Source organism: Callithrix jacchus, chromosome 18 (assembly GCF_049354715.1).
Source record: "Callithrix jacchus isolate 240 chromosome 18, calJac240_pri, whole genome shotgun sequence".
NCBI lineage: Eukaryota > Metazoa > Chordata > Mammalia > Primates > Cebidae > Callithrix > Callithrix jacchus.
In genome coordinates, this window is record NC_133519.1 from 11,167,557 (window position 1) to 11,190,571 (window position 23,015).

Below are 23,015 nucleotides of genomic sequence, written 5' to 3' on the forward strand. Positions count from 1 at the left end.
TTCTTAGGTAACTACCAGACTCTGGAGCAGCACATCCCGTCAGCCACTCAAGGTCTCTCTATTAGTTCCTCACGCGGCTATTTGTGGTTCCGCAACCCATAAACCGAAGACACGTTATCAGCTCTCAGCACACCTGATGCACAGTAGGACGACCACAGTCCAAAGCACAGGAGACAGCCCATGGAGAGGTGGGGTCTGCGTTCCGTCCTTGGACCTCAAGGTGCCTGCAGTTGGTTGACCGAGTGTGGCAGAAGGGATGCTTTGTAACTTCTGAGGTTAGGGCCTGAAAGGTGATGCAGCTTCTGCCCTGTTTTCTGGAACAATTAGGACAGCTCAGCACTCCAGCTGCCCTAAAGCTATCATCTTGTGAGGAAGCCCAAATCAGCCGCATTCGGGGAACGGGGAAGTGGCCATTAAGTAGCCCTGAGAATATACAAAAAGAGTGAGATCCATTTGACAACAAACCAGTAAAAAAAAAGAAAAAATGCTAACACCTCTTTTGGCCTTAGCCCACTTGCACCTAGGTGAATGAGAAAAAAAAAAAATAAGATCCAGTCAGTCACTACCTGCTCCGGCTTCAGTCACTGCCTGCCTACGATCCCTGGGGCCAGATGCCTGGGGCCAGAGTGCCCAGTCAAGCCCTTTGGATCCATGGAAACAATAAGCATAATAAAATAATTGTTATTTAAGCCACCAAATTTTGGGGTGATGCATTACACAGCATTAGATCACCAGAACAACAGTTTGTAGCAAATCTGGGGGTGGGGGCGAGGATGACTTGCCCTGACAGAGGGGTGAATTGCTGGGTGAGTCTACCTGGTTTCCGCTGGTTCTACCCCTGGGAAAATCTCCGTTCTTCAGGGCCCTGGCTCTGCCCTCAGGTTGTTCCTTGTCCCTCAGCCCTCATGGCCCATCTGAGGAGGTTTCTGTGGTTAACACTTTCGTTAAAGGCTACACACTATTGGCAGCCACTTTAGAGGGATGCATTTGGAATCCAAAATGTTTTCGTTTTGTGTGACAGGTGTGGGGTTTTTTTTGTTAGTTTGTTTTGGTAACATAATTTCCTGAAATTGTAGCCATCCTGTCAACTCTCAAGCATGAGTTACTATAGCCAAAGGTCTTACATATATTATTAAGCCTAAAAACTCTCATATTTTGCATATTGGCCTCTGTGTTCTGATGATCGCCCCCTAAATCTCGGATTAAGGTAGATTGAAGGGGAAAACGACCGTGTTAATCTGATCTTTGCTGGTTGACTTGCACCATCGCAGTGACAAAACTTTTTAAAAATATTTGAGGTGGGGTCTTGCTTTGCTGCCCAGACTGGCCATGAACTCAAGGAGATTGGAATAATCTTCCCATCTCAGCATCAGCTACTAGCCACCATGCCCATCAGTCACAATGCTCTGAACAGAAGCAGCTTGAGAACTGTTTGGGACCACAGTGTTATCTCCTGCTGTTCAGCAGTTACCATCTTAATCGCTTCAGTTCCAGTTAAACAGTTGGCTTTTTCAAGCCAGCAGTCTCCAAATAATCAAACTCTCAGTCAGCTTTTCTATTATTGCTTTTTTGGGGTCTGGACCCTAGGCAGAGAGTGTATTCTTTGCTAGAGTCATATGTGTTATTTCCTCTTTTTTTTTTTGAGACAGGGTCTGGAGTGCAGTGGTGTGATCCTGGCTGACTCCAACCTCTGCCTTAGGGGTTCAAGTAATCCTCCCACCTCAGCCTCCTGAATAGCTGGGAGGACAGGCACGAGACACCACATCCAGCTAATTTTTGTGTTTTTTGTAGATATGGGGTTTGCCATGTTGCCCAGGCTGGTCTCAAACCCCTGGGTTCAAGTGATCTGCCTGCTTCAGCCTCCCAAAATTCTGGGATTACAGGCGTGAGCCACTGCGTCCAGCCTTAATGGCTTTCTGTGGCACAACAGGGAACTATCTGGCTAAGTGCCTCACAGGTACTAATGGTTACCAGCTTTCCAGCCTGCAGTGAGTATATCCTTCCTAATAACTGCCTAACCCACTTCTCCTAAGCCAATGCTACTTTTTTTTTTTTTTGAAACAGGGTCTCACTTTGTTGCCCAGGCTGGAAAGCAGTGGCACAATCCTGGCTTACTATATCCTCTGCCTCCCAGGTTCAAGTGATCCTCCTGCCTCAGCCACCCAAGTGGCTGGCATGTGTCACCATGGCCAGCTAATTTTTCTATTTTTTAGTAGAGACAGGGTTTCGCCACATTGCCCAGGCTGGTCTCGAACTCCTGAGCTCAAGTGATCCGCCCACCTCTGCCTCCCAAAGTGCTGGAATTACAGACATGAGCCACACGCCTGACCTCTATTTTATTTTTTTCAGATAGGGTCTCACTCTGCCCCGGGGCTGGAGTACAGTGGCATGATCACAGCTTACTGCAACCTTGACCTCCCGGGCTTAAGCAGTCCTCCTACCTCAGCCTCCCAAGTAGCTGAGACCCACAGGCATACACCACCATGCCTGGCTTATTGATTTCCTGTTTGTTTGCTTGCTTGATTGATTGACAGAATCTAGCTCTGTTGCCTAGGCTGGAGTGCAGAGGCGAGATCTCAGCTCACTGCAACCTTTGCCTCCCAGGTTCAAGAGATTCTCCTGCCTCAGCCTCCTGAGTAGCTGGGATTACAGTGCCTGCCACCACACCCAACTAATTTTTTTTTTTTTAGTAGAGATGGGGTTTCATTGTGTTAGGCAGTTAGGCAGGCTGGTCTTTAAATCCTCACTTGGTGATCTGGGCACCTTGGCATCTCAAAGTGCTAGGATTATAAGCATGAGCCACCATATCCAGCCTTTTTTTTTTTTTTTTTTTTTTTTGAGGCCGAGTCTCACTCTGTCACCCAGGCTGGAGTACAGTGGCCAATATCCACTCACTGCAACCTCTGGCTCCCAGGTTTAAGCCATTCTTCTGCTTCAACCTCCCAAGTAGCTGGGACTACCAGCATTCACCACCATGCCCAGCTAATTTTTGTGTTTTTAGTCAAGACGGGGTTTTACCACATTGGCCAAGATGGTCTCAATCTCTTGACCTTGTGATCCACCTGTCTTGGCCTCTCAAAGTGCTGGATTACAGGCAAGAGCCACTACGTCCAGCCTACTTTCTTGACTTCTTTTGAACTGTTTTAGTTTTTTTCCCCCCTTTCATTCCTTTTTTTTTCCTGTCTACGTGTTTGAAATTAACTTCTATTCTGTTAGTATTTAAACTAAAAATTTTAGCATGAACATTGAATTTATTTTTATTTTTAAAGTTTTAACTTTTTAAAAATTTGGCTGGGTATGGTGGCTCATGCCTGTAATCCCAGCACTTTGGGAGGCCAAGGCGGGTGGATCACTTGAGATTAGGAGTTCGAGACCAGCCTGGCCAAAATGGAGAAACTTTGTCTCTACTAAAAATACAAAAATTGGCCAGGTACAGTGGCTCACGCCTGTAATCCCAGCACTTTGGGAGGCTAAGGTAGGTGGATCACCTGAGGTGAGGAGTTTGAGACCAGCCTGAACACAGTGAAACCCCATCTCTACTTAAAATACAAAAAATTAGCTGGGCACGGTGGTGCGTGCCTGTAATCCCAGCTACTCGGGAGGCTGAGGCAAGAGAATTGCCTGAACCCAGGAGGCGGAGGTTGCGGTGAGCCGAGATCGCGCCATTGCACTCCAGCCTGGGTAACAAGAGCAAAACTCTGTCTCAAAAAAAAAAAAAAAAAAAAATAGGCTGGGCATGATGGCTCACACCTGTAATCCCAGCACTTTGGGAGGCTAAGGTGGGTGGATCGTGAGGTCAGGCGTTCAAGACCAGTCTGGCCAACATAGTGAAATCCCGTCTCTACTAAAAAATACAAAAAAATTAGCCGGGCATGGTAGCACATGCCTGTAGTCCTAGCTACTCGGGAGGCTGAGGCAGCAGAATTGCTTGGACCCGGAAGTGAAAGTTTCATCGAGCCAAGATTGCGCCACTGCACTCCAGCTTGGGCAACAGAGTGAGACTTTGTCTCAAAAACACAAAAACAAAAATTAGCCTGGTGGGCCGGGTGTGGTAGCTCACTCCTGTAATCCCAGCACTTTGGGAGGCAGAGGCAGGCAGATCACGAGGTCAAGAGATTGAGACCATCCTGGCCAACATAGTGAAACCCCGTCTCTACTAAAAATCTAAAAATTAGCTAGGTGTTGTGGCATGCACCTGTAGTCCCAGCTACTTGGGAGGCTGAGGCAGGGGAATCACTTGAACTTGGGAGGTGGAGGTTGCAGTGAGCCAAGATTACACCACTGTACTCAAGCCTGGCGACAGACTCCATCTCAAAAAAAAAGAAAATTAGCTTGGTGTGGTGTCGAATGCCTGTAATCCCATGGGAGGCTGAGGCAGGAGAATCACTTGAAACCAGGAGGCAGAGGTTGCAGTGAGCAGAGATCACACCATTGCACTCCAGCCTGGGCAACAAGAGCAAAATTCCATCTCAAAAACAAAAAAAAAACAAAGAAGGAACAAATAAATCTGTACCTGGTTGTAATCCATTGGTTGTAAACATTACTGCACTTGGACCAACCTTAACTTTTTACTTTATATCTTTTGCATTGATTTCTAGCAGTGGAATGGATATGAGGGCTCCCCTGCTCCATCTTCTCATTCTCCTTCACTCATTTCCCTCATATAATTATATGAAAATGTGGGTTAAGGGACTATTCAGAATTTACATTCTCTTGATTATATAAATGAGTCACAGATGAGTCACTATGATGCTTTTCCTTCCTTGAAATGCTTTTTTGGGCTGCGTGTGGTGGCTCAAGTCTGTAATCCCAGCACTTTGGGAGGCTGAGGCGAGTGGATCACTTGAGGGGAGTTTAAGACCAGCCTGGGAATGGGGAGGCGGGGGCGTAAAAAGACCAGCCTGGCCAACATGGTGAAACCCTGTCTCTACTAAAAATATAAAAACTAGCTGGGCGTGGTGGTGGGTGCCTCTGCCACCTCCGCCTCCCGGGTTCAAGTGATTCTCCTGCCTCAGTTTCAGGAGTAGCTGGGATTGCAGGCACGCACCACCACCATGCCAGCTAATTTTTGTATTTTTAGTAGAGATGGGGTTTCACCATATTGGTCAGGCTGGTCTCGAACTCCTGACCTTGTGATCTGCCTGCCTCGCCACCCAAAGTGCTGGATTACAGGCGTGAGCCACTGCTCCTGGCCATCCAAGCCTCTAATTTTCTTTGAGAAGGTTATTCTAGCCCAATCTGCCCAGCTAATTTTTGTATTTTTTAGTAGAGATGGGGTTTCACTCTATATTGGTCAGGCTGGTGTTGAACTCTTGACCTCAAGTAATCTCCCCAACTTGGCCTCCCAAAGTGTTGGGGTTACAGGTGTGAGCCACCAGGCCTGGCCAGATACTTTCACTAGTGTCTCATATAAGCAATGTTGATTTAGCTTTACCCACAAATTTGCTAATTTTCTTCACACCAATTATTGCCTCACAAACCTTCATTCTGGGATAATTTTATTTTTCTAGAAGTAAATCCTATAGTTCTTTTATAGTTTTTTGTTTTTGTTTTTATTTCTTTTTTTGAGACAGAGTCTGTCACCGGGGCTGGAGCACAGTGGCTCACTGTCATCTGCAACCTCCACCTCCTGGGTTCAAGCTATTCTCCTGCCTCAGTCTCCTGAGTAGTTGGGAACTACAAGTGTGCACCACCACACACAGCTAATTTTTTTTTGTATTTTTAGTAGAGATGGGGTTTCGCCATGTTGGCCAGGCTGGTCTCAGACTCCTGGCCTCTAGTGATCCACCTGCCTCAGCCTCCCAAAAGTGCTGGGATTACAGGTGTGAGCCACCACACCACGCCTAAATCCTATAGTTTTTTAAGTGAAGATATGCTGGTAGTAAACTTTCTCAGCTTTTGTTTGTGTAAAATCTCCTTGTTTCATCTTCATGTATAAATATACTAGATACGGAATTCTGAATTGGTGAATATATTCTCCTAGCACATTGATGATATCATTTTACTGTTGGTTTTTCACTGTTGCTGTACAGAAGTCAGATATCAACCTAACTGCTATTTCTTGTTTTTTTTTTTTTGAGATGGAGTCTCGCTGTGTCACCAGGCTGGAGTGCAGTGGCTTGATCTCAGCTCACTGCAACCTCCACTTCCCAGGTTCAAGCAATTTTCCTGCCTCAGCCTCCCGAGTAGGTGGGACTACAGGTGTGTGCCACCACGCCTGGCTAATTTTTGTATTTTTAGTAGAGATGAGGTTTCGCCATGTTGCCCCGGCTGGTCTCAAACTCCTAACCTCAGGTGATCCACCCACCTCAGCCTCCCAAAGTGCTGGGATTACAGGAGTGAGCCACCTTGCCCAGCCTCTAATTGCTATTTCTTTGTAAGTCTTTTTTTTCCCCAGATGACGGATGATTATAATATCTTATTTTTGTTTCTGATGTTCTACATTTTCAGTATAATGTGTCTGGGTATAGATTTCTTTTCTTTTCTTTTCTTTCTTTTTTTTTTTTTTTTTTGAGAGGGAGTTTCGCTCGTTACCCAGGCTGGAGTGCAATGGCGTGATCTCAGCTCACCACAACCTCCGCCTCCTGGGATCAGGCAATTCTCTTGCCTCAGCCTCCTGAGTAGCTGGGATTACAGGCACACGCCACCATGCCCAGCTAATTTTTTATCTTTTTAGTAGAGATGGGGTTTCACCATGTTGACCAGGATGGTCTCGATCTCTTGACCTCGTGATCCACCTGCCTCAGCCTCCCAAAGTGCTGGGATTACAGGCGTGAGCCACCAGGCTGGGCCTAGATTTATTTTCATATGTCATGCTTGGGCTTTGTTGGGATTCCTGAAACTGAGGATTAATGTCTCATCAATTTCAGAGTACCATTAGCCACTAACTCTTTTTTAAGAATTGGAGTCTCTATTGCCCAGGCTGGAGCACAGTGATGCCATCATGGTTCACTGCAGCCTCCAACTCCTGGGCTCAGCCTCTCGAGTAGCTGAGATTACAGGCATATGCCACTGTGCTCTCTGCCTTTTTCTCTTTTGAAGTAATGTCAAACTTACATAAAAGTTGCGAGTGTAGTCCAAAACACTTTTTTTCCCTGAATCATGAGGGTAAGTTGCCAACTTAATTGCTGGTTATCCCTGAATACTTTAGTGTACGTTTCCTAGAAAAAAAGACATTCCATTACATAACTAGAAGACAATCCTACAAATCAGAAAATTAACAGTTAATTTATTAACATCTAATCCTCAGATTTACCAACTAGAATCTCATGTTGCATTTAGTTGTCATGTCTTTCTAAGCTCCTTTAGCCCAGAAGAGTTTCTGATCTTTCCTTGATTTTTATGACCCTGACATTTTATTTATTTATTTATCTATCTATCTATTTATTTATTTATTTTTGAGACAGAGTCTTCCTCTGTTGCCCAGGCTGGAGAGCCCATCTCGGCTCACTGAAACCTCCTAGGTTCAAGCGATTCTCTTGCCACAGCCTCCCGAGTAGCTGGGATTAGAGGCACCTGCCATTATACAGGCTATTTTCTGTATTTTTAGCAGAGTCAGGGTTTCACCATGTTGGCCAGGCTGGTCTTGAACTCCTGACCTCGGGCAATCCACCTGTGTCAGCCTCCCAAGGTTCTGGGATTATAGGCATGAGCCACCTCGCCCAGCCAGACCCTGACACTTTAGAACATTACGGGCCAGTTATTTATGTATGTATTTGTTTGTTTGTTTACAACAGAGTCCTGCTCTGTGACCCAGACTGGAGTGTAGTGGCATCATCTTGGTTCACTGCAACCCCTGCCTCCTGGGTTCACACAATTCTCCTGGCTCAGCCTTTTGAATATCTGGGACTACAGGCGTGTGCCACCACGCTCATCTAATTTTTGTATTTTTAGTAAAGACGGGTTTTCACCATGTTGTTCAGGCTGGTCTCGAACTCCTGACCTCAAGTGATCTGCCTGCCTTGGCCTCCCAGAGTGCTGGGATTACAGGTATAAGTCACCATGGCTGGCCCAGGCCAGTTATTTTGAATTGCCCCTCAATCTGGATTTGTCTGATGTTGGATTCAGGTTATGCATCGTTGGCAGGGATAGCACAGTGATGCTGTGTGTTATTCTCGTTACGCTGTATCAGATGGCACACAGTTTTAATTTGCCTCATCTTTTCATAATAATAAGGGTTGAGTGGGCAGGGTACAGATAAAATAATATTGGCCCTGATTTGATCATTGCTGGAGCTGGCTGAGGATTACCTGGAGGTTCATTTTACTTTTCTGTTTATGTGTTTGAAATTTTTCAGAATATTGAAACATTTTTTTAAAATTGGAAGCAAAGATATTTAAAATATCTTACCTAGCATATTAAGACACACTGGTATAGGATAGAATATATTTGCTGGGAAGAAAGAAAAAAGAAAGACACATTGGTGCCAAGTGGGATTTCAATGATGTTCCAGTTACTGTAATGCTGGGAAGAGATGATTTTTTTTTGAGACAGAGTCTCACTCAGCTGCCAAGGTTGGAGTGCAATGGCGTATTCTCAGCTCACTGCAACCTCCACTTCTCAGGTTCAAGCGATTCTCCTGCCTCAGCCTCCTGAGTAGCTGGGATGACAAACTTGTGCACCACCGCGTCCGGCTAATTTTTTTTTGTATTTTTAGTAGAGACGGGGTTTCACAATATTGGCCAGGCTGGTCTTGAACTCCTGACCTCAGATGGTACGCCCACCTTGACCTCCCAAACTGTTGGGATTACAGGTGTGAGCCATTGCACCAGGCCAGGATAATCTTTAAAAAAAATTATATATATGTGTGTGTGTGTGTGTGTGTGGTCTAGGCTCAGCCCATGGCCCACAGTTTGTGGTTTTTGTCCTAGAAAATGAAAGAGTAAGGGTTGGGCACAGTGGCTCATTCCTTTAATCCTAGTGCTTTGGGATGCTGAGACAGGAGGATCGCTTGAGCTCAAGACCAGCCTGGGCAACATAGTGAGTCCTTAAGGGTCTCTACAAAAAAAAAAAAATACATATATACATATATCTGTATCTATCTATCTATATATATGTATGTGTGTGTGTTTTAAAATTATTTTATTTTATTTTAATTAATTAATTTATATTTTGAGGCAAAGTCTCACTCTGTTGCTTAGGCTGAAGTCCAGTGGTGCAATCTCGGCTCACTGCAACCTCCGCCTCCTGGGTTTAGGCAATTCTCCTGCCTCAGCCACCTGAGTAGCTGGGATTACAGGCACGCGCCACTGTGCCCAGCTAATTTTTTGTATTTTTAGTAGAGACGGGGTTTCACCATGTTGACCAAGATGGTCTTGATCTCTTGATCTTGTGATCCACCCGCCTTGGCCTCCCAAAGTGCTGGGATTACAGGCTTGAGCCACTGCACCCGGCCCCGGCCTATATTTTATTAATTAGTGGGTATAGGTCACACACACCTGTAGTCCCAGCTACTCCAAAGGCTGAGGTGGGAGGATTGCTTGAGCCCAGGAGTTCATTATAGTAAGCTATGATCACACCACTGAAATCCAGCCTGGGTGACAGAACAAGACCCTGTTGGTTAAATAAATTAAAAAATAGGCCAGGTGGGCTGGGCACAGTGTCTCATGCCTGTAATCCCAGCACTTTGGGAGGCCAAGGTGGGTGGATCACCTGAGGTCAGAAGTTCATGACCAGCCTAACCAATATAGTGAAACCCTGTCTCGATCAAAAATACAAAATTAGATAGGCATGGGGGTGCATGCCTGTAATCCCAGCTACTTGGGAGGCTGAGGCAGGAGAATCTTTTGAACCTGGGAGGCAGAGGTTGTAGTGAGCTGAGATCACACCATTGCACTTCAGCCTGGGCAACAAGAGTAAAACTCCATCTCAAAATAATAATAATAAATAAAAATAAAAATAGGCCAGGTGTGGTGGCTCACACCTGTAATTCTAGCACCTTGGGATGCAGTTGTGGGAAAATCACTTGAACCCAGGAGATTGAGAGCAACCTGGGCAATAGAGTGGGACCTCATCTCTATCAAAAACAAAAAAATTAGCTGGGCATGGTGGTGCATGCCTGTAGTCACAGCTACGTGGGAGGCTGAAGTGGGAGGATCACATGAGCCCAGGAGGTCAAGGCTGCTGTGAGCTGAGATTGCACCACTGCACACCAGCCTGAATGGCAGATCGAGACCCTGTCTCAAATAATAATCAGGAATGAGGATAGGAGTAGTATAGGACAGAGTGGGGTGAGGCAGAAGACGGCTGCCACAAGGAGAGGTGGTGGGTGCTATAAACAGAAGATGCTGCACCATGAATCTGTGGGTATGTGTGTCTGTGTGTGTATCTCCAAAGATTCCTCCTCCTTGCCAGGTGCAGTGGCTCACATCTGTATCCCCAGTTACTTGGGAGGCTGAGGTGGGTGGATCGCTTGAGCCCAAGAAGCTGAGGCTGCAGTCAGTCATGATTGCACCACTGCACTCCAGCCTGGGTGACAGAGCAAGATCTTGTTTTTAAAAAAAATGTGTGTGTGGGCCAGGCATGGTGGCTTACACCTGTAATCCCAGCACTTTGGGAGGCCAGGGTGGGTGGATCACAAGGTCAGGTATTTGAGACCAGTCTGGTTAACATGGTGAAACCCCATCTCTACTAAAACTACAAAAATTAGCTGGGAGTGGTGGTGTGCGCCTGTAATCCCAGCTACTCGGGAGGCTGAGGCAGGAGAATCGCTTGAACCCGGGAGGCAGAGATTGCGGTGAGCTGAGACTGCACCATTGCACTCGAACCTGGGTGACTGGGTGAGACTCCGTATCAAAATAACAAAAAACTAACAAAAATGCGTGTGTGTATGTATGTGTGTGTGTGTGTGTATATATATTCCTCTTATCCTCTCCAGGCAATGGCTACCATAATTCTACATCTATCACCATTGATTTACTTTGTCTGTTCTTTTCTTTTTTTTTTTTTTTTTTTGAGACGGAGTTTCGCTGTTACCCAGGCTGGAGTGCAATGGTGCGATCTCGGCTCACCTCAACCTCCGCCTCCTGGGTTCAGGCAATTCTCCTGCCTCAGCCTCCTGAGTAGCTGGGATTACAGGCACGCGCCACCATGCCCAGCTAATTTTTGTATTTTTAGTAGAGACGGGGTTTCACCATGTTGACCAGGATGGTCTCGATCTCTTGACCTCGTGTTCCACCTGCCTCGGCCTCCCAAAGTGCTGGGATTACAGGCTTGAGCCACTGTGCCCGGCCTATCTTTTTTTGTTTTTTTGAGACAGGGTCTCGCTCAGTCTCCCAGGCAGGAGTGCAGTGGTACGACCACGGCTCACTGCAGCTTTGACTTCACGGGCTCAAGCGATCCTTCCATCCCAGCCTCCCAAGCAGCTGGGATCACAGGGACCCGCCAACACCTCAGGCTAATTTTTTTTCCCAAATATTCTGTAGAGGCAGAGTCCTGCTATGTTGCACAGCCTGGTCTCCAGGCCTCAAACGAGCCACCCACCTAGGCCTCTCAAAGTGCTGGAATTACAGGCGTGAGCCACCCATAATATTATGTGTATATGAGTAGTAACTGTTCTTCTGTATAGGGAGACCAGAAGAAGAGGTAGAAATGTAATGCCTGTTGGTTCCATCGGGTTAGGGACCCTTAATTAGCTGTTCAGAGAAGGAAGAGCACCAAGCTGGAGCAATTGGGAGCAAATGCAGGTGGACTGAGCACGCAGGACACAAGGCTCCGGGAGAAAGGGCACACTAATCCCGACTGCCAATTACTTTACAAAGCACGTTTACATTCTAAGCTTTTTTTTTTTTTTTTTTTTTTGAGACAGAGTTTTCCTCTTGTTGCTCAGGCTAGAGTGCAATGGCACGATCTTGGCTCACTGCAACCTCTGCCTCCCAGGTTTGCCCAGGCACGGTGGCTCACGCCTGTAATCCCAGCACTTTGGGAGGTTGAGGCGGGTGGATCATTTGAGGTCAGGAGTTTGAGACCAGCCTGGCTAACATGGTGAAACCTTATCTCTACTAAAAGTACAAAAATTAGCTGGGCAGGTAGTGGCATGCACTTGTAATTCCAGCAATTCGGGAGGCTGAGGCAGGAGAATCGCTTGAGCCTGGGAGGCGGAGGTTGCCGTGAGCCGAGATCATGCCACTGCACTCCAGTCTGGGCAACAGAATGAGACCCTGTTACAAAACAACAACAAAAAAAACCTCGCCAAGGTAGGGAGCAGTGGCTTACATCTCTAGGATTGCTTGAGACCAGCCTGAGCAACATGGTGAAATCCTGTCTACACAAAAAATTTAAAAATTAAGGCCAGGCGCAGTGGCTCATGCCTGTAATCCCAGCACTTTAGGAGGCCAAGGCAGGCGGATCTCCTGAGGTCAGGAGTTCAAGACCAGCCTGACCAACATGGAGAAACTCTGTCTCTACTAAAATACAAAATTAGCCGGGCTAAGTAGCACATGCCTGTAATCCCAGCTACTCGTGAGGCTGAGGCAGGAGAATTGTTTGAACCCAAAAGGAGGAGGTTGTGGTGAGCAGAGACTGTGCCATTGCACTCTAGACTGGGCAACAAGAGCGAAACTCGTCAAAATAAAATAAAATAAAATAAAAAATTAGCCGGACATGATGGCGTTCACGTGTAGTCCCAGCTACTCAGAAGGCCGAGGCGGGAGGATCACTGGAGCCTGGGAGGTTGAGGCTGCAGCGAGACGTGATCACACCATTGTACTCCTGCCTGGGTGACAGAGCGAGGCCCTGCCTCAAAAAAAGAAATTGAAAAAAATAAAAACCACACTGCTAAGGACTGCGTGCGCGAGGTGGCACACTGGGCTTGCAGATGAATTCTGCCAGTGAGTGCTACTAGAGCATCAAAAAGACTGATTTTCTGAGCGACTCCTCCCTTTCCCCCGCCTCCAAGGGGTGGGGCAACAAAGCGCGGGAAAACGCGACCTTGACCCCACCCCCTACTCCGTGCTGGGGGCGGGGAAAAGGGGCGCTCTTAAATGGGAAATGGAGCCGAGGGTCCCCTCCAGCCCATGTTTAGGACTCCTATCAGTTGCCCCTTTAAGGCCTCTTTGGCAGTAGCCCAGGCCACGCCAGCACTCCTAACGTCACCTCCCCCGCTTCCGGTCCGCAAGCCTTTCGCAACCTTTAGGTCCAGGTTCCTTCCACGCTCCAAATCTCGTGCCCCGTCCAGGCCCTCCCGTAGAGGGAGGAGCGACGGGTTACGCTGTCGCCCAGGAGCTGGCCTGCGCGAGGATCCCATCCATCCGATTATATGGCGATTTAGACGGTGGGAAGACCGCGAGGAAATGGTCAGCGGATGACGTAATGTTTGGGGTGGCGTCCCATTCTGTGACTTCAGCACGGCTTCAATGACAAGGGTTTAGTTTGAAACAGCGCAAACGGACCTACACCTCCACGCTCCACTCCGGGTCAATGCGGTTCTGCTCAAAGAGCCCACCATACAGAAGCTGGGTTCCTTAGATTCGCGAAAGTGAACATCAGCTTCAAGCTTCGAGCGGCCAATAGGGAGCCAGGGGCGGAGACGCACCTGGGGGCTCCCCCCTTCAGCAGGAGAGCGGGGCAGCTGGCTGGCTTCTTTCTAAGCGACAGTGGCGGAGGCCAATCGCTTTCGAGACCTGCAGATGGGGCAGACGGACCCCGGCGCAGCCAATGGGGAGAGGTATCTTCAGAGGGCCTCGGCCCCTTGCCCAATGAGCATAAGAGGACTGTACAGGGCTAGTTCCGAGCGGCAGTACTTAAGGCCAACCCAGTGCCGGGCTAGGAGGGGCGCAGGGCTGAGCGACGGAGGCAAGGGCCAATGGCGAGTGCGAAAGCGGGCAGCCCAGACCCGGAGCGCGGAGGGAGGAGAGGGAGTGGGGAGGCTGAACCGGAGAGAAGCAGGAAGTAGCGGCGGCCGCGGGGAGGGCGGCGGTGGCGGCGGTGGCGGCGGTGGCGGCGGTGGCTGGAGTGGGGTAGAGACCGCCGGGTCTCGGCCCGCACGAGGAGCGGAACAAGTAAGCGTGCCTGGGGTAAATACCCGCCCGTGGCTCCGCCCCCTGGGGGGGCGGGTAAATACCCCCGCCCCTCCCCCACTTGGTCAACTACCCCCTTCTCCGCGCCGCCCCCTGGGGCGGCTTCTAGGAAGGCCCAGACACCGCCTCCGTCCATTGGGACGGATGGGCGAAACTCCCGGCCTGTTGAAACCACAGCCCCTAGCCGGGTAAACCCCCAGGAGAGTCCTGTACCCCAAGTCCTGGCGCTCCCAGCTCGAGAGGCACCCGAAGTGCGGCCCGGAGACTGGAGGCTGCGGGATGTCGCGACCTAAAATGGTGTCCGTTCCCGGGGATGGGGGCGGGGGAACTGGGCCAGGCGGGAGCGGAACCTGCACCCTGACTGGGCGCGGGTCAGCCTCCAGGCCCGGGCAAGATTCAGGCTTGCGCCCCTGGCTCCCTGCGCACCCTCCGATAAGTCTCCAGTCTGGGGAGAGCCTCCGGGAGTCCGCGGCGTGAGGAGGCTCCGCTGCGCCAGGAGGGGAGGGGACGATGTCCGAGTTGGGACCGACCCCAGCTGAAGAGCTGAGAGTCGCTCAGAGACCGCCCCCTCTCACATCCCCTGGTTCCCACCTCCCCACCCGCTCCTGTGTAGTCCTTGGCCCCCAGGTGCTGCGTAGCAGTTCCCAAAGGGCCTGGCCTGGCTGAGGCCAGGCCTTCGCCTCGCACGCAGGTGAGAGTAAGGAGCGTCGCACGCCTCAGTTTACCCTGTAGTTTCTCTTGTGTACACCCCGCCCCCTCTTCGCAACCCAGGACTTGCTCCCCGCGCTGGCCGTCGGCAGATGGCAGGGACTTAATTCCGCCCGCTGCCCAGCTTGCCGCAACCTAATCGCTGCCAGCCCCTTACCCTCCTCTGCGCTGCAGGCCCTGGGCCCGGGCAAAGGCCAATGGAGCCCCCACTCGACCTGGGCCTGTTCAGCCTCTTCCTGTTAGCCTCTTTGGCTTTTGGGGAAGCACAGAGGGAAAGGGGGCGGGGGAGATGGGAGCCCTAGAGACAGGCGCAGCAGTCGCAGGAAGGCCTGATCCTCCTTGGCCTTGAGCTCAGCGGCTTGCTTGGTCAACTGTCTGCTCAGGGTGGGTGGCCATCAGATGACCTCTAAGTCACTGGAACACCCAAGAGGGAGGTGGCTGGGGGGGTGGCGGTTGAGTTCGCAGGTGTGTTCTAGTCCCCGCTGCTCTTTGCTGTACCAGTCCGCTTTTCTGAGGACCTGAGTGGAAGGTAACTCAGGCCTCTGGTCAGGAGGGAGCCCGGCTTAGGGGGGTGTAGAGACAAGGGGCTTTGTTTAAACCCGGAGTCTGCAGAATTAAATGGAGGGGTGGGTGAGGGAAGACCTTCCCCCTTCTCTGGTTGTATCCCTTGCCCCCCACCCCCACCTTGGTCCCAGCAGTCCCAGCTGCCACATGCTGGTACTGTCTCCAGTTACAGGCTGAAGGCTGGAGAGAGGTGGGAGAACGGGCCCTGGGAAGTAGCCTGCAACCTGGGTAGGGAATAGACTAGTTGTCTCTTCCTAGATACAGAAACACTCATGGGGAGACGCTGGGAGGGGACGGGCCTGGGTCTTCCACAGACTCTGAGCTGGCCTCCTTGCTGGTTTAGTGCATCCTTGTGGGATTTTTAATTTTATTTTTTGCACTTGGCCAGGTTGAGGTTAGGTGAGACTTCCTAGGCTGCTGTTGCCATGGACAATTGAAGGGTGAGGAGTTTGTTAGGGGATGGAGCAGGGTGAGGAGCTCAGAGCAGAAATGATGAGGGGTGAGGGAGCCTGGCTTTCCCCCACCATGGCAGCTGTGCTGGATAAGCTTGTACTCTGGGAGTTTTAGCCTCCAGAGAGGAAGATGGGGAGGGGTGGAGAAGGAGGGGCTGGCTAGGGGAGCGCCAGGCACTCTGGGGAAGGTAGTGAGCGAGCAGCAGGTGTTTATGACAAGAAAGGTCTAGGCTGGGGCCCTTGTGACCATGCTGCCATCACCATTTTCCCCTCTGTCTCTTCTCTTTGTCTCTTTCTGTTCCTGTGTCGTATTCTTGGTCTCTTGGGTAATTTCTTTGAGTCCATTTCTTCCTACTGACCAAGCTAGATCTCCAGGTGCCAGTGATGGCCCCAGGTCCCTAGACGTGATCCTGTGTGAACCCGACTCTTGCCTCTGACCCCAGCCCTAGAGTTCCGATGCTTATTCCTTTCCAACTCCTCCTTGACCTGACATATTCTTGCTCGGCCCAGCTGGAACAGTAAATTGTATTCTTAGTGTGATTCTTGCATTAGCAATTTCGTATCATGCTCAGAATAACCCTATGATATATAGATACTTGTGTCCTCTGTCTTTTCTTATTTTTTGAGACAGGGTATCACTGTCACCCAGGCTGGAGTGCAGGGGCAAGATCATGGCCCACTACAGCCTCGACCTCCCTGTCTCCGGGGATCCTCCCGTGTCAGCTGGGAGGCATAGCTGGGACAACAGGCACTCGCCATCATGCCTGGGGGTTTTTGCCATGTTGTCCAGGCTGGTCTTGAACTCCTGGGCTCAAGTGATGGCCTCCCAAAGTGCTGGGATTATAGGTGTGAGCCACTGCACCTGGCCATTCGTGTCTTCTTTCAAACAGCAAAACAAAAGCCACTGAAGAAACTTGCTTGTACCGCAGGCCCCTGATAAAGTTGAATGAGGATCATTTCTTGTCTCAGTGTACGGCATTGCCCCTTTGCACACATGGCCTTTCAGATCTCTGTGGGCCCTGGAAGACCTATGAAGAATCTGAATTGATTCCATGCTGACATGAATGAGCCCTAAACCTAGAGCGTTGTGTACATCATCCTTCTTAACAGTAGTATGGATGATTCCATTCTGTGCTGGGCACAGAAGTTGTTGCTGGGGTGCCCTTCTTTAAACAGTCCCCAGGGCACCAGAGCCCTCTTGTCTCCCCAAAAGTGCCCATCTGTCAGCTCTTGAAAGAAGAAATTGTTTCCACCAAGATGCTCACTGAGCTCTGTAACCCTTCCCTGTTCCCTTTAGTTTATTTTGAGATGGGGTCTTGCTCCGTCCAGGCTGGAGTGCAATGGCGAGATCTCAGCTCACTGCAACCTCAACCTCAAGGGTCCAAGTGATTCTCCTGCCTCATTCTCCTGAGAATCCCTTTCCCTGTATTTCTGAGAACTTTTTTCCCCTGCTTTCTGTGGATTTTTGTGCCTGACAAGTTATGGACACTAACCCTCTTCTGATTTTAGGGTTTGGCAAACTCGTCATCTCTAGCAGCTTTGTAGGATTGGATGCCGTGGTGGAGGTGTACCCGAGCTGGAGTGCATGTGGGTTCTGAGAGGATAAATATGGACACGCTGAGGGAAGGGCTCCAGGATCTCTCTTCCAGATGTCTCAGTTTCTCCTCTTGATTGTGGTTTTCATCAGGTCTGGGACCTGCCGATATGGGGGACATGAAGACCCCTGATTTTGATGACCTCCTTGCTGCCTTTGACATCCCTGACATTGATGCGAATGAAGCCATCCATTCTGGGCCAGAAGAAAGCGAGGGGCCAGCAGGACCAGGGAAGCCAGAACCCAGCGTGGGAGGTGAATCTGGAGACACAGCAGCAGCCTCTGCCGGGGACGACTCTGGAGTTCCAGCCCCGGCCTCTGACCATGGCCTGCCACCGACAGACATTTCTGTAGTCAGTGTCATTGTCAAGAACACTGTGTGTCCCGAGCAGTCTGAGGCCCTGGCTGGAGGCTCAGCAGGAGATGGGGCCCGGGCTGTGGGGGTAACTAAGGAAGGGCCTGTGGGGCCTCATCTAATGCAGAATGGTTTTGGGGACCCTGAACCTTCCCTCCCAGGAACCCCCCACTCTCCTGTTCCTCCCAGTGGGGGCACTTGGAAAGAAAAAGGCATGGAAGGCAAAGCTCCCTTGGACCTGTTTGCTCATTTTGGGCCTGAGCCAGGGGAGCACCCAGATCCCCTGCCTCCCTCTGCACCCTCTCCGCCTCGGGAAGGGGCTATGACTCCACCTCCTTTCCCCTCTCCCTTTGAGCTGGTCCAGGAGAATGGCCCAGGCATGCAGCCCCCTGTTTCTTCCCCACCACTGGGGGCCTTGAAGCAGGAGAGCTGCAGTCCCAGTCATCCCCAGGGCCTAGCCCGGCAAGGCTCAGGCTCTAGCCCCGACGCCACGGGCATCCCTGGTAGCACCTCGCCTCCCCGAGTTGCTGGGGTGCCCTTCTTCAAGCAGTCTCCAGGGCACCAGAGCCCTCTTGCGTCCCCCAAAGTGCCCATCTGTCAGCTCTTGAAGGAAGAAGATGATGAGGGGCCAGTGGACAAGTCTTCCCCAGGAAGTCCCCAGAGTCCCTCTAGTGGGGCTGAGGCTGCAGATGAGGACAGCAATGACTCCCCTGCCTCTTCCAGCTCCTCTAGGCCTCTTAAGGTGCGGATCAAGACCATCAAAACATCCTGTGGGAATATCACGAGGACTGTAACTCGGGTCCCCTCAGATCCTGATCCACCTGCTCCCTTGTCTGAGGGGGCCTTCTTGGCCGAGGCTAGCCTCTTGAAGCTGTCCCCTGTAACACCGACCCCTGAGGGTCCAAAGGTAGTGAGTGTCCAGCTGGGTGATGGTACAAGGCTGAAAGGCACTGTGCTGCCTGTGGCCACCATCCAAAACGCCAGTACTGCCATGCTGATGGCAGCCAGTGTGGCCCGCAAGGCTGTGGTGCTGCCTGGGGCCGGCACCAGCCCTAAGATGATTGCAAAGAATGTGCTAAGCCTGGTGCCCCAAGCCCTGCCTAAGGCAGAGGGGCGGGCAGGGCTGGGGACTGGGGGACAGAAGGTGAATGGTGCCTCGGTGGTGATGGTGCAGCCTTCAAAGACAGCCACTGGGCCAAGTGCAGGGGGCGGCACGGTGATCTCACGGACCCAGTCCAGCCTGGTGGAGGCCTTCAACAAGATTCTCAACAGTAAGAACCTGCTCCCTGCCTATAGGCCAAACCTGAGCCCACCAGCTGAGGCTGGGCTGGCCCTGCCTCCCACGGGCTACCGCTGCCTGGAGTGTGGGGATGCCTTCTCGTTGGAGAAGAGCCTGGCACGGCACTATGACCGCCGGAGCATGCGTATCGAGGTCACCTGCAACCACTGCGCCCGCCGCCTGGTCTTCTTCAACAAGTGCAGCCTGCTCCTGCACGCACGTGAACACAAGGACAAGGGGCTTGTCATGCAGTGCTCACACTTGGTCATGAGGCCTGTAGCCCTTGACCAGATGGTGGGGCAGCCAGACATCACACCCCTGCTGCCTGTAGCTGTCCCAACTGTCTCTGGACCTCTGGCCTTGCCTGCCTTGGGCAAGAGTGAGGGGGCCGTCACCTCCTCTGCCATTACCACAGTTGCTGCTGAGGCCCCTGTCCTGCCGCTCTCCACAGAGCCGCCCGCTGCCCCTGCCACCTCTGCTTACACGTGCTTTCGCTGTCTGGAGTGCAAGGAACAGTGCCGGGACAAGGCTGGCATGGCAGCTCACTTCCAGCAGCTCGGGCCCCCTGCCCCTGGGGCCACCAGCAATGTGAGTCACCTTTCACAGTCCTATGGGGACAGGATCTAGGAAGGCATTGGGGGCTTGGTTAGAAGTAATGGGGACAGGCTACTCCTCACCGACTTACCTTGTTTAACCCACTCGACAGGTGTGCCCAAACTGCCCCATGATGCTCCCCAATCGCTGCAGCTTCAGCGCCCACCAGCGCATGCATAAGAATCGACCCCCCCACGTCTGTCCCGAGTGTGGGGGCAACTTCCTGCAAGCCAATTTTCAGACCCATCTCCGGGAGGCCTGTCTGCATGTCTCTCGCCGTGTAGGATACAGGTGCCTTGGACCCTTCCTCCAGAGTGTAGGGTTTCATGTGTCCTGGCCTCAACCTTCGACAGCCTTTTGACACCCCCGTCTCCCCTGCTGTATCCCTCAGCCCTGTCGTTTTGGGGAACTCAACCCTGAGAATAGTACATCTTGCCTTCCTGACATAGAGATGGGGGGAAGGAGGGCCACCTCTGGAGCTTCAGCTCTGCCTCGGCAGCCTCCCTTGGGGAATGGCCTTTGCACCTCCCCCCGTTCTCCACCCTGCTCATGTTCCACTGCTGATTTCCTTCTTGGAGTCTACCCAGTCCTGGAGAAAAAGTGTGGGGTGCTGGGATGGGCATGGAGATGCCTCCCTCATTACCACAGGGCCTCCTGCTTCCTCCCCAGGTGCCCCAGCTGTTCAGTTGTGTTTGGGGGTGTGAACTCCATCAAGTCCCACATCCAGACGTCGCACTGCGAGGTTTTCCACAAGTGCCCCATCTGCCCTATGGCCTTCAAGTCTGGGCCCAGCGCCCACGCCCATCTCTACTCCCAGCATCCCAGCTTCCAAACGCAGCAGGCCAAGTGAGGCCTAGGGAGGGGCAGGCTGGGATGGGATGGGGAGGGCGGGTTGGGGGCAGAGGGGAGGGGCTGCACCCACCGTGGCCTGACGTTTGTGTTGTGCTCACCTTAGGCTGATCTACAAGTGCGCCATGTGTGACACAGTCTTCACTCACAAACCCCTCCTCTCCTCACACTTCGACCAGCACCTGCTGCCCCAGCGTGTCAGTGTCTTTAAGTGCCCGTCTTGTCCTCTGCTCTTTGCCCAAAAAAGGACCATGCTAGAACATCTCAAGGTACAGGAGCAGAGCAGTGGGGAATGGGTGCTTAGCTGTACTGACATGGGGCTGGGGCCACGTAAGTGGGGGGCTTTGGCACAGCCAGGGCCTTCCCCACAGCAGCCACCTCCCTTGTCTCCTCTAACAGAACACCCATCAGTCTGGGCGCTTGGAGGAGACTGCTGGGAAAGGGGCCGGGGGTGCCCTGCTGACCCCCAAGGCTGAGCCCGAGGAGCTGGCTGTTTCTCAGGGAGGGGCAGCCCCTGCTACCGAGGAGTCATCTACATCTTCTGAAGAGGAGGAAGTACCCAGCTCCCCTGAGCCCCCCCGTCCAGCCAAACGGCCCCGGCGGGAACTAGGGAGCAAAGGCCTCAAGGGTGGGGGTGGGGGGCCTGGAGGCTGGACCTGTGGCCTGTGTCACTCCTGGTTCCCTGAGCGTGACGAGTATGTGAGCCACATGAAGAAGGAGCATGGCAAGGTGAGTGGGCCTCGAGGGGAGTACCATGGGCCGGGGGTGGCACTGGGACTGCCGGTGTGACAGTGGGGACGGGGTCCTGGAGCCTGGCTCTGACATCTACCCCTGCTCTCCTAGTCAGTGAAAAAGTTTCCCTGTCGTCTGTGTGAGCGCTCCTTCTGCTCTGCCCCCAGCCTGAGGCGCCATGTCAGGGTCAATCACGAGGGCATCAAGCGAGTTTACCCCTGCAGGTAACTCCTACTCCCCACTTCCTCTTCCTGCCCAGCACATGACCCCCTGCATATGCCAGAGTACCTTCGAACCCGCAGTTGGTCTCAGTGGCCTGACCAGGTCTCCCTCTGCTCCAGCAGCCCCTCCTCAGGAGCAAGGGCCCTGGCCTTCGGGCTATGCCCCTGCTGCCATCCTGCCCTCTCCCATTTCAGGTATTGCACAGAGGGAAAACGCACCTTCAGCAGCCGCCTGATCCTGGAGAAACATGTCCAGGTCCGGCACGGCTTGCCACCTGGGGCCCAGTCCCCTGGCCGGGGGAGCACCCTGGCTCGGGGTCCCAGTGCCAGAGCCCAGGTAGGCAGGGGCCTGGCCTGTTGTGTTAGGGCTTTGAGTAGGAAACTGGAAGGTAGAATCTGTGGCCGCAGGAAGTGAGGGAGGGGTACCAGGGGCAGTGGGAGTGGTGGTGAGACCGTTTCTTCCACTTTTCTTCAGGGACCAGGTCGGAAACGCCGCCAGTCTTCTGACTCTTGCAGTGAAGAGCCTGACAGCACAACACCGCCCGCCAAGACCCCCAGGGGTGGACCTGGATCTGGAGGCCATGGCCCCCTGCGCTACCGGAGCAGTGGCTCCATGGAACAGAGCCTTCTGGTGGGGTTGAGGGTGGAGGGTGGCGCCCAGCAGTGCCTCGACTGTGGCTTGTGCTTTGCCTCCCCTGGCTCCCTGAACCGGCACCGTTTCATCAGCCACAAGAAGAGACGGGGTGTGGGTAAAGCCAGTGCCCTGGGGCTGGGGGATGGGGAGGACGAGGCCCCTCCATCAAGGTCTGACCCCGATGGTGGAGACTCACCCCTGCCAGCTTCGGGAGGCCCACTGACCTGTAAGGTCTGTGGCAAAAGCTGCGACAGCCCTCTCAACCTCAAGACCCACTTCCGCACGCATGGCATGGCGTTCATCAGGGCTCGGCAGGGGGCTGTCGGGGACAACTAGGCCCAAGCCTGGGACTTACCTCTGGGAGCCTGGCTTTCCCTGCTGCTGCCTGGTCCCTGGGCTGGGGAGTTTCATTAACATTTTTGTTAATTTCTCTCCAACCTGAAGGAAAGCTTTTGAGGATTATTCTAGTTAACTTGCAACCTCCCTTTGGGTTTGGCCCTGGAGTCCTAGTAGCGTGGACCCTCCGTTCCTCCTTTCTGAGCCTAACACTAATTATGCTCCTGCTGCAGAATCCCCAGTGCGGGCCTGGGGGTGGGAGGATGGGACTTAGGTGTGCCTGCTAGACAGGTTCGGGGAAGGATTGATGGGGGTGTCACGGAGGGACACACCCCTCCACAATTCCTTCAGGCACGGACTGGAACTTTCCTCCTCTGGGCCAGGCCCTGCCCTAGTGCCCCCTCCCTATCAATTTGCTGGCACTCAAGCCCCCCACCCCTGCAGTGCCTTTCACTTCTTTTTTTTTCCCCAGAAATCGGGGGGGGGGGGGTTGGTGGGGATGAGTCCTGTCAAGGGGGCCACAGGACAGGAGAGGACAGGCTCTCAGGAATCCTTTATTCTTATAGTAATAATACTAACTGGGGGAACTAGGGAGAAAACCAGACCATTAAACTGCTTGTGGTCTCATCTCCATTCAGGCCTCTCTCTGTGACTTGGAGACAGGAAGCGGGTGAGAGTCAGA

At 52.2% G+C, this 23,015-nt stretch overlaps 1 protein-coding gene and 1 long non-coding RNA gene across 9 annotated transcripts; one reads left to right on the forward strand and one right to left on the reverse strand.

Moving 5' to 3' along the window:
- On the reverse strand, nucleotides 1-13,480 carry LOC103788969 (uncharacterized). Its single transcript, XR_615052.5, has 3 exons — nucleotides 13,127-13,480; nucleotides 7,057-7,160; nucleotides 1-423 (listed from the first exon to the last, which is right to left on the reverse strand). It is a non-coding gene; the product is annotated as an uncharacterized LOC103788969 (long non-coding RNA).
- Nucleotides 13,113-22,966, forward strand: ZNF687 (zinc finger protein 687). 8 transcript variants are annotated; one of them, XM_035279609.3, is made up of 10 exons: nucleotides 13,358-13,663; nucleotides 17,249-17,326; nucleotides 17,427-19,555; nucleotides 19,674-19,852; nucleotides 20,231-20,407; nucleotides 20,517-20,679; nucleotides 20,810-21,139; nucleotides 21,254-21,366; nucleotides 21,559-21,700; nucleotides 21,839-22,966. In XM_035279609.3, exons 1-10 carry the CDS (start codon nucleotides 13,654-13,656, stop codon nucleotides 22,331-22,333), a joined length of 3,816 nt encoding a protein of 1,271 aa, XP_035135500.1. In that variant the 5' UTR covers nucleotides 13,358-13,653; the 3' UTR covers nucleotides 22,334-22,966. The 8 variants fall into 8 exon arrangements, with proteins under 8 accessions (XP_017821750.1, XP_035135500.1, XP_035135502.1 ...); XM_035279611.3 differs by lacking the exon at nucleotides 13,358-13,663 and adding an exon at nucleotides 13,876-13,997; XM_035279610.3 differs by lacking the exon at nucleotides 13,358-13,663 and adding an exon at nucleotides 14,111-14,706.
- Nucleotides 22,967-23,015: the final 49 nt, after the last annotated feature.

Bases quoted from the DNA above. Each gene is read 5' to 3' on its own strand.
- ZNF687 (XM_035279609.3), top strand. The intron at 20,680-20,809 runs GTACAGGAGCAG...CTCCTCTAACAG, and splicing joins CCATGCTAGAACATCTCAAG to AACACCCATCAGTCTGGGCG. The intron at 21,701-21,838 runs GTAGGCAGGGGC...ACTTTTCTTCAG, and splicing joins GTCCCAGTGCCAGAGCCCAG to GGACCAGGTCGGAAACGCCG.